The 10,663-nt window shown below is 43.9% G+C and overlaps 1 protein-coding gene across 3 annotated transcripts; it reads right to left on the bottom strand.

Moving 5' to 3' along the window:
• Positions 1-2,111: 2,111 nt before the first annotated feature.
• TGIF1 (TGFB induced factor homeobox 1) lies at positions 2,112-10,351 on the bottom strand. 3 transcript variants are annotated; one of them, XM_039845318.1, is made up of 4 exons: positions 10,335-10,351; positions 9,497-9,822; positions 3,946-4,172; positions 2,112-3,163 (listed from the first exon to the last, which is right to left on the bottom strand). In XM_039845318.1, the coding sequence occupies exons 2-4, from the start codon at positions 9,510-9,512 to the stop codon at positions 2,588-2,590; spliced, it is 819 nt and encodes a 272-aa protein (XP_039701252.1). In that variant the 5' UTR covers positions 9,513-9,822; positions 10,335-10,351; the 3' UTR covers positions 2,112-2,587. The 3 variants fall into 3 exon arrangements, with proteins under 3 accessions (XP_039701252.1, XP_039701235.1, XP_039701244.1); XM_039845310.1 differs by lacking the exon at positions 10,335-10,351 and adding an exon at positions 9,932-10,067 and having other exon boundaries at positions 2,118-3,163; XM_039845301.1 differs by lacking the exons at positions 9,497-9,822; positions 10,335-10,351 and adding an exon at positions 7,537-7,729.
• Between the last annotated feature and the right edge of the window lie 312 nt (positions 10,352-10,663).

The raw sequence follows: 10,663 nt of genomic DNA, 5'->3' as shown, positions 1-10,663 counted from the left end.
GAGCAAACAGACGATTTGTCACGAGCAAGTCTACACAATTCTTAAGAAATTTCTTTAAGCAAAAGAGAAATTACATGTCATTTGGACTAACAGGAAATGAAGAGCCTCAGAAATGGTAAATATTTAGCAAATGTAAAGACTCTACATACATTTTTAATTTTTTGTAAGACACCTATTTAAAACGAAATTATAGTATCGTCCTATTGGAATTATTATCATGCATGCAGCTATATGAAACATGAAAGAAGAATACTCTTGTGAGGTTCTATACTTTGTATGAAGTTGTATAATATTAACCTTAAATAGATTGTGATCAAGATGTATATTGTTTTCCCAGGGCAACTATTAAAGATAAAATGTCAACTGTAATTGAAAAATTAATTTAAAAAAAACAAGCAATTTATAAACAAATAGAAAAATAAAAACAAAATACTAAAAATATTCATAACCCAAAGGCAGAGAAAAAGGAAGAGGGAGAAAAAAATCCCAAATGGTAAATTAATCCAAACATATCAATAATTACATTAAATTAAAGTCAACTAAACACCAAGTAAAAGGCAGAGATTGTTAGGCTAGATAAAAAAAGACTAAACTATATGCTTTCTAAAAGGAATGAACTTTGAATACAAATAGGTTAAAAACAAGCAAATGAAAAGATAACCACGCAAATACTAAGCATAAAAATCATTTCTATTTTGCTTAAAGTTTTTTTTACATTTACCTTTCCAATTACATTGATTACATACCAGTTATCAACCAGGATCTATATAAGAGAGAAACAATAAAGACAATTTGTAGTGATTCCTTTTTCTTAAACCTTTGGATTTCATTTGACCCTTGACATTTCCTTTTAATCACTCATATGGTTCCTTCTCTCCACTTTCTAGTATGATTCATAAAACATCTTAACAAGGGAAGTCTTTTATGATTTGCTGATCTCCCTTATCTGTACTGAAAGATTTTCAGCCTTTGATCTAGCTGTTAGAACACGTAATGATTCTTAATCACCTTTATCTCATTTTTTAGTTCCTTCTATATACTTTATTCATTTTTGGTTTTATCTATTTCTGTGACCTTGAGGTGGGTCAAGCCCACTCGAGGCTTATGTGCTCCTTCCCTTCAAAGGTGTGCCCCTCACAGGCTACAGCATCACACCTTTCCCCTCACTTATTTTTCTTACACCTTCTGGTTGTCCTTGTCAGTTTCTGTCTTTTGAGTTTAGCTCTTTCTACAGTAGAAACTTTCTGAATAGGCTTTCAAAATCAGACAAACTTAAGTTTGGAAGAATTTTTCTACATTCTTTAACCAATACTGATTTCTCTGCTGCTTCCTTAAACTTAGGAAATTTATAGCTGGGTCAGGGCTGGAAATAACATGACTGTCGTAACAAAGAAACCTCATACTAAGCATGACTACAAAGAATGGTTTTGTGACATGTGACAAATCTGCTCAACCATGTAAGTGAAAGGAACACCAATTCCCTTCTGGCCATCCTGGCTTGATAATTGTCCATCCCAACAAACTACACTTGTGTATGGCACCATTTTTTCACAAACCATGACCTTAGATAAACAACACCACAGAAGACAGAACTCCATTTTAAACTCTTTTAAAAAATGTTTTAAAAGGTGATTTGTGTACAAATTAATGCTGTATTTGAAAGTAAAGTCCTTAATTATATCACTCAAGTTTATTTTAAAGGGTTACATGAAAGGGGCAAATACTAAGACAGCTTAGGTTGTTGTTTACTTCTGAAAACTTAAGCCATAACCAGGTGCTTCTAAGACCTCTTTTCGACACTGACCATGTCTTAAAATATGCAGGACAGATCACCAAGGGATTTAGTGGTTAGCTAAACACTTAGGGAATGATTCATTTCAATTTGTCATGTAGTTTTAAGTAAAGCTTTAAGTAAGCTTTAACAGCTATGCCTCCTACCGAGTAAATATCACACATCCTGTTTATACATACTGGCTTGTTGTCCACCATTCTTCAAAGAGCTGGTGACATCCCCCCAACTCACACTCCACCCTACCCCCAACTTCCTGCTCATGGGGTGCTATATTCCTACTCATTTTTAAGAAATACCTCCCTCAACAAAATACTCCATGTTACAGTAACTTTTAAAGAAAATACTTTATTATATCATGAAAAAAAGGCAATCAACTAGATTCATACTTGTTGGAAAAAAACTGAAAATTTATTAGACGGTATGTGGGCATCCTGTTCCACGTGGGAATGAGAAGATGCTATAGGTTCTCTAAGTATTGCACAGTCTGAAAAAACACCAATAAAAAAAAAGGGAAGGGGAGAAAAAAAAAATCACATGATCGTGGGAACCATCTCACATTATTATGAACAATCTACCAAGAAACAGTAAAAAAAAAACTTTTGTTTCTACAGTAGTTTTGAGTTTATAGTTCTTGGAATGACTGTATTCCATTGAAGACATCTCAGTAACAGGAAGCTTCATTTTAGCAATCCCATGTGCAAATATTAATAAAAAAATATATAAAATAATGCAATTCATCTCTTGCCATCACCCCGGCAATCATAACATTTGTTAAGAACTGTTCTGCTTGAAGAGTTAAGCTGTAAGTTTTGCCTGAAGCTCCATCTCTGCAGCCCGTTTGAGTGCAACATCCACTAGAAGCTGAAATCCACTAAAATCCTGGTTGAGGTCCGGTGGAGTAGGGGGAGGAGTGTTGAAAAGACCACTCTGTGTATTTGTATTTGGTCCAGATTTACACGTGTCCTCTGGATACATGAGGGAGGTGTCTGTAAAGCTGCTGGCTGCTATCTGCTGTATATCTGTGTTTTGTCCTACACCAACTGGCTGGCAGAGAGAGAAAGGCACATCTTTCAATGCAGTCACAGTGGTATGACAGATCACTGATGGACGAGCCAAAATTGATCCTGGAGACGAAAGCTTAGGGGACAATGGCCTCCCTAGGGCTGGGTTTGGTCCAGCTGTACAGGAATGAAATGGGCTTTCCTCTAGAGCTGGCATAAAGTTTTTGATGCCCATTGCTGACTCCACAGAGCTCGCTTCAGAAATCTTGGCCCCACGGCGCGAAATTGTGAACTGATTTGGATCTTTGCCATCCTTTCTCAGCATGTCAGGGAGGAGCCTGCGGCGGGCGTTGATGAACCAGTTACAGACCTGAAATTACATGGATATGTCTTAACACTCAGCAAACAGGTTCTGAGAACCTTCTACAAACACCTAACTGATCTCTCTTTGCATTAAAGAAGGCATGAAAGGGCTTATCGGAACTTACTAAGTTACTCAAGGTATTTAAGCTCAACCAAGAAAAAGAGCTGCTGCTCCCCATTGCAAACCTTTCTCCTCTTCTAATACAAATCCTAACTTTTACTGTCTCATATCCTTAAACTTTTTCAAGAGGAAGAAAAAAGTATAAATTTTCAAAAATAATTTAGGGAGGGAGAGGTTTACCTTTCGACTATCCCCCATATTAACCAATTAACTACTGCCCCAGCATTTAAGTTAATCAACTACAGGAGAACCTCTCCTGTATGAAAAGGGCCACTCCTCCCAGTTACTGATTTTTTCCCAGTTCAAATGACTGTGTCAACAGACATAACATGAATTACCTCACTGAAGTCTGTCCTTGTTTAAATATCAAACCAGTTTCCTGGGCAATAGAGTAAGATTTAACCTCCTTTTTATGTTTGTTGCATAAAGCAAGGCTCTTTTAGGCATTAAAGGAAATGTTATTTGACAGATGACTGTTAATGCATTTCTGTTTCTCTAAATAGCCAGTTATTAGTTTTCAGCACTAGGAAGTTTACAAGAAAGGTATTCATACCTTTATTTTTTTGAGTGGGGAGGCACTTAATGATTTGACATAAAGGAATGCTATAAAATGACTTTGGAAATTTGGAAAAATGACTTGTGCATACACCTAATGTTCTTTTCCTTACCTGTAGTGTAGATAGGTGTGTTTGTTGGGACAGTAATGCTTTTTCTTGCTCTGAGGGATAGGCATTATATCGGTGCTCATACAGCCAATCACGGAGAATCTGAACAGATTCCTTGGGAAGGTTGCCCCTTCGCCTTCTCTTGCCTGAGCCAGCAGAAGAGGAAAGGTCCAGGGGGATGTCCATGCTGTCATCATCCTCAGTCTCGCTGCCGGATGCCGCAACAACACCTAGAAAAGGACAAAGGCCAGCTCTCAACCACTTTTATCAGCAGAGCATCTACTGCAAAGCTCATCTCTTTTGACAATTCAGTGTAAACATGTTTTCTCAACTACTGAGAGAGCCAGGTGAAGGACCAGTGAGTGTTTTCTGTCTTGAAATACCAGAGCACATATAAATTCTCAATAGTATTTTGACTAGCAGCAGATTCTAGATTCTCAACCAATTGTCAGATGCCCTTTCATATCCACTTTCCCATGGAATTTAACTTCTCACATTCCTTTGCAATGATGCTCAGGAAAGTCTTTCACCTAATCCAGTAGAGACAAAACTGCACCCAAAGTAAATATGGCTTGCCACATGTGAATCAGGAAAGGTGCTACAGCAGATGGAATGTGTCTAACAACCTTCGCCTCAAGGTCCTTGCTATCTAGGAGAAACGAGTACCCATATGTACATTTTAAATGTTATTCTTCCTCCTTCTTCCACTGATATAAGGAAGGAAACTTACACAGTTAACATAGTATTCTAAAGATAAAATGTCAAAATTTTTCTGCCAATTCCATGGTCATTTCTTTTACATTTATTCAAAACTAGATACCTACTTTTAACGGCCAATAGTAATCACGTTTTACTAAATAACTACTGAAGTTTTCAGTGTCATTAAACAAAAATGTTTTTCTATTAGTACTTTAATAAGAGATCAAAAAAAAAAGCCTATGCAACTCCCAAAGGAAACCTTTTTTTGTCTGTAAATACTTTAATCCTACCAGAAATTTTAAGAATTCACAAGCCATTGAGAATATTGAAATCACACATAGACTGGGTTCGACAAAAATTCAGACCTGGCCCTTTTAGAAATTTAAACATAATTTTGAACTTTAAAATATTTAACTAATACATGCTATTAATCCTCCATCCTTTCAAAACTACAATGGGCAACTCTTGGCGACTAAAGAAATACATTCTCTTTTTTGAAGACAATCTTTGAAGACAATCTAAAATTTTAAAAATATAAGCAAATTATAAACTATATATAGCATGCTCATAAATACCAGTATTTCGCTATAAAGGAAATTAATTAAAATAACACGAACTTTAAAGGTATGCATTCTTAATTTTATTGACACAACCTTAACTGAGTGGTTTGCCTTGACAGGAAATAAAAACAGAATATAGCATAAACCATTCAACGTACTTTTGAGGATTTTTTTTAAAACCATCCCTTTAAAGCTTTTGAACACAATTAAACTCATAAAGCTACTCATTCAAAGATTTGTTGATATTTCCCCACTTAGCGGAGTCTGACTTTACTTGGTGACACATTTTTAGTTTTGGACTGCAGGGGGCAGAAGGAATTGGAGGGAGTGTCCACAGAAAAGGCAGAACCTTTAGAAAACAAAGTAAAGCAAGTTCTAACAAAAGAGTAGGAAGATCTTGCAAATTCACTTTAGCTTAAGGCTTAATTAACAGCCATCAATAAGCTTCACAAGAAACTTAAATTTTAACCCCCATGTATCTGATGATTCCCTTCCCAGAAGCTTTTATTAAACTGCTAAAACAAAACAAAACAAAACAAAAACCAAAAAACAAAAAAGGAAGTACAGTTAAAATTAAAACTGCTTTCACTGTTAAGATGAGAAAAACTTTGTTGAAATTTGGGTGAAGAGCTATTCATAAAGAAAACTTAATTATAAATGAGTTCTTATTTTACATTTGTTTTGATAAAGAAATCTAAATTTTAAATAATTGAATGACTAAAGCAACCTTTTTTAGAACTCAAAGTCTGAAAAACCAAACATTCTTCTCAAGGCTGTTATCCTCCTTCCCTTTTTCAATCTAAAAAAAAGTGTGAAAATTTGCTCATCAAACAGTGAATTCAACTGTAAGTTGATAATAACAGAGTTTGAAACAAACAAAAAAGACCCTGAAGCCTGCACTTTGATCTGCTTGCTTAGTTTGACAAGAAGCCTGATCTTTCAGAATAGGTTAGTGACACACAAAAGCAGGTTTCAGTTAAGCAACACCAAACTGCAGTGTGACTTCCCTCAGTTCTCAGTTCATTTAAACAAATGAATGCCAGGCCTCTGGACCTCTTAACAAATATTTCCAATATGTGCACAATAGCCGAAGTAACAGGAAGTAAGACTTCAGTTCCTTGGCTACACCAGCTGATTATTTCACTGCAGCAAACCACGTTTGCTGCTGTCAGGGCTGTTTTCATTAAAACTCTCCCTCTGGATTGTGGCTCAACTTGGAAAAACAAAAAGACTTTTCCACGTTACTCATTTCCTATTGTAACAGAGCTTTTGAACAGTTTCCCGGTTACTTGTTTCCAAACGTCCTGCTCTCTGCTTACACTTTAAAAAATGTGGTTGGGGGAAGGGAGAAGGGGGGATCACAAGCCTCGTTTACTCCATCCACATACAAGGAAATGTTGTTTAGAAAGCCACAAGATGGATCCCACAGCTCTAAAAAAGCAATCTTTTCTTTTCTGAATAGAAACTGGGGACGCGGAGGAGGACCAGGGAGAGAGAGTGGTTGTAAAGTTGGACTTACAAAAACAAAAAATTAAGAGGATGGAAAAGGATCTAGAAATAATAAACGAAAAAAAGGTTTAAGTATACAGTCAGGAAAAAGCAAACCTAATCTAACAAATTTCCTGATCAGAATATTTCAGAAGTGACAGGAATCGTTCTAATCCCAAAGATGCAGCCGCAGAATAATTCTAAAGCAAGAATTCCCCATTGTCAGAAAGAGCAAAAAGACTTAAAGGATTGTCTTCAACGAGCCTTATTTCTGGTTGGTTTAAAGCCATTTGGGGTGATCTTTTTGACATCCTCAGCTTTCTATTATCACAAACCAGTCTTGCCAAATCCCGGGCTCTGCGATTGAGTTTAAGATGCTTTTGTTTTCAAGAAAAACTGAAAAGATGTTCAGGGACTTTTACAAAAGACACAATAGTCCAATCCTACAGGCAAGGCGAGACAGATTTCTTCCAGAGTCCTTGCCGAACGACTCGGGACGCCGGCCCCCACACCAAGGTAGTCCGGGGGTGGGGGAAGGCAAGACGGAGGAGAGGGAGGAGCCCGGGACGGAGGAAGGCCAGCGAGCTTTGTTCTTGCGAGTTCCTCAGCCTCAACTGAAATCGGCTCCTCCAACTGTACAAGTTAGCACAAACGGGACTTCAAGAGTTTCAGATTACAAGAAACTAGATACGATGTCGTGAATCTTTACATTCTGAAGGGTCTGTCCACCCCTCCAAGAATTTGCCAGGAAAACCTAAAAAGGGAGAGAAAGCCGGGCAACCACTGCCATCTCTGCTCCCCGCACCAGCTCTGCACCACTCGCAAAGTTTCCCCTCCACCACGTCACCTTTCATTGTTTCCATGAGTCGGCGCTCACTAACAGGACTTGGTGCGCCGGAGCTACTGGTCCCGAGCATTCCTAACCAGCGGCCGCCAGGTCCCAGCCTCGTTCCTATAACGGGAGAGGGCAACGGAAGAATGGGGGGCGGGGAGGAGGTTCAGGGAGGCACTCGAAGGGAGAAACGCCAGGGAGGGCTGGCTACCCGAGTGCCCCGGGGGGGGACAGCTAGGGAGAGTCAACAATCAAATTACCGGGTGGCGGGGGGGGTGGGGGAGGAGGGGGCGAGAGCGCCTGGGGGAACCTGAGAGTTTGTGGGGGGGAGCCTGGGGAAGGCACCCAAGTGGGGACGGCGGGCTTTAAGTGCCCGGGAGTGCCTAAGGAGGTGGGGGGGGCGGGGAATAAAATCAACGCCTCCCCCACCAGAGCCCGAACAATGGGGGAGCCCGCCCCTGGCGGAAGCCCAGCTTTGCTTTGGCTCACAAGAACCACTCTTCAAAAACAAACCCAACTCATCCCAGTCAGTTCCAGAGGGAGAGAGCGCCTGCCTTCTACTCCAGATAGAGACCTAACAGCCCTTCACAAGCAGACACGGCCTTCCAGGGGACACCCTGGGCGCTACCCCGCGCGTCTTGTCCCCGAGCCCAGTTACACGTCCAACCCTCTAAGCCCTCGCCTTCTCACTGTCCATTGGGGAGGAGGTCCCACACGGAGTGCTACTACCAACTACTACGAAAGCCCGGGTTTTGATATTTAATTTTACTCTTGCTGGGAAAGCATGAGGTGAGGCGTGTTTCAAAGTCACCAGCCAAGACTTGAACAGCACCCCAAGGTGAAAATGGGGCCAGGGACATCGTCTTGGGTTTGAGACTGCCACACTCTAACTTTATTCGCTGGACGAGTCTGAAAGAATGCGGAGCTACAAAAACTCGGAGGGACTCCTGCGCGTGCGCAGCAGCCTCTCCCCCTGCCCCGCGCTGGCTTCCCTGAGTGATTAACTTCTGTTTTGAACCACTTCACATAAATCACAACAGAAAAGCCAACTGCGGCCGCGGCCCACGACGGAACATTCGGGATACCTCCCCGTCAGAGACTCAAAAGTTCACTTCAAAAGGGAGTTATTCTTTGACCTTTAGTGGCGGTGTTTTTTTCCCCTGAGTATTTTGTTTTTGAACCAGACTGACGGCAAGTTTTAGTTGCAAGGCTTCCAGAACGCTTCGTGGAAACAATGACAGGCTCACCCTTTACACTTACAACCGAGCCTGCTTGTCATACTTGGGCCCATTCAGACCGCACGCCACTTTAAGGTGCTTGCCCTCTCTCCTAACTCTTCATCTCGCCCTAAATTCTTCGTGGGAAAACTTTCAGAGGCCGGGAATTTTTTAAAGTCTAGTTTTACGAAGTTTCCAACACCCGAGGACGATCGTTGGCGCGGGGAGGGGGGACAGAGTCGCATTCCTTCGATTGTGAGAACACCCCATACCCAGAGAAGAAAGTGACCGGGCCCCCCTGGGAGGGAGTGGGGGTCCCGGAGCCCAACTTTCAGACAAAGGCGCGCCTAGGGGCCTGACGAAGAAAAAGCGAGGCGCAGGTCCTTCTGACTCGGATCCACACCCCACGCGCGCGAGAAAGAACGAGAAGCCACGCGGCGGCTCAGCGGAGCGTGGGGTGTCGGCTGAGACAATGAAACTTGGAAGCGCACAAACAAGGCGGTGAGCGTGTTTCTTGACAACGTGCCAGCAGCATGGAGAGGCCCGTCTCCCCACAGCAGCCCCTCGTGTTGTGTCTAGAAAGAAAACGGTAACTGCCATTTCAGACGCAGCCTCAACAAAGAGAACGGCCGCGGTTTCAGCCCGAGAGCCCCCGGGCTGGGAAGTCCACCAAGTCACTCTCGCCCCAGCTCTGCGCGGCCTGGCGAGCACGTTTCCCCGGGACTCCTGCCCACTGGGCGACAGCCGCGGAGCCTTACCTTTCTTGCTTTTCATTCTGGAGCTCCCCTTCCAGCGCGAGGCAATGCTGGGGTGTCGGGGGGGCCAAGAACAGGGGCGCAGGAGGCGAGCGATTTTCCTCCTTACGGGCCGACTCCCCGGTAACTTGTGGGACACGCTCCAGCCGTTACTGCTAAACGAGGCGGTCGGATCCCAGGCGTCCGCTTCTTGGGTGGAATTCAAGTGACACTTGGGCTTCCTCCTGCCGGGATCTTCTGGCAGCGGACAGGGGGCTCTTCCTCGCCAAACTCGCTCCCCTCCCCACGCTGCTCCTTTGTTCCCTGCTTCTGCTTGGCGCACCTCGGCGCTGTCAGAGTGAGAGGCGAGGAGGGAAGGTACAGGAGGTCCTGCCTCCGCCCCCAGCCGCCCGCCCCGTCCCCCGCCCGCCCCGCCGCTCCTCTGCCCCTCCCCCGCACCTTCGAGCTGAGGACTGCACGGAGGGCCGCGACCGCGCCGCCTCACGGCGCGCCCCCTGGCCACCCAGTCCCTCGAGGGGCGACCGAACCCAGAAACCTGAGCACTTCTCCCTGCTGCACGCCAGCCTCCCACATCCCTCACTCGGCCGCGGCGACACCAGCCGAGCGCCCGGAGTTTTCTTCCCGGGACTAGCGAGGGTGCTTTTGGTTAGGAAATTGCAACGGATGGAAAAAAGGCCGCTCCCTCCTTCCCCTCCTCTATCCCAGGGAAGAAAACGTCCCCCTTTCGTTTTTGACAGCCGCCCCACACTCCACGGTCCCCGCTCCAGCAGCGGGAGAAGACAGCCGCTTCTGATTCAAGGGGCGGAGCACCGTAGGAAAAGTATTCGGGACAAGAACCAACTTCTTCCAGAATGCGCAGCTGCCATTGACACGCGGGCGCGGCGCGTCGCACCCTTCTCCCAGGGCTCTTCCTCCAACAGCGACAGTGCGCGGGAGGGGGGAGGATGACACACAGACACACCGAACCTGAAGGCAAATGACTGTCCCCCCCCCCCCGGCTAAAGCTGCGAGTTCCGGACTGGATTGCAAGGCAGTTTCGAAATCTAACACGTTGCGACGGACACTTGTCATGCTCACATGCTCTTTAAAAGTCTGTGGCTGAGGACGGGAGCGCGCCTGCCCCGCTGCCACTCGACCTGACCCTCCCACCCTGACTCCGACAGCCGCCGT

The sequence above is a fragment of the Pteropus medius genome, unplaced genomic scaffold (assembly GCF_902729225.1).
Source record: "Pteropus medius unplaced genomic scaffold, Ma_sr-lr_union100, whole genome shotgun sequence".
Classification (NCBI taxonomy): Eukaryota; Metazoa; Chordata; class Mammalia; order Chiroptera; family Pteropodidae; genus Pteropus; species Pteropus medius.
Note: the sequence above shows the minus strand (reverse complement) of the source record. Positions and strands in the feature narration are given on the sequence as shown.

Excerpts from the sequence above, each read along its gene's own strand:
- TGIF1 (XM_039845301.1), bottom strand. The coding sequence starts at position 7,606 with ATGCTCGGGACCAGTAGCTCCGGCGCACCAAGTCCTGTTAGTGAGCGC. Across the intron at positions 4,173-7,536 it reads ACTCATGGAAACAATGAAAG|GTGTTGTTGCGGCATCCGGC; the intron begins GTGACGTGGTGG and ends GTCCTTTTCTAG. Across the intron at positions 3,164-3,945 it reads CACACCTATCTACACTACAG|GTCTGTAACTGGTTCATCAA; the intron begins GTAAGGAAAAGA and ends ATGTAATTTCAG.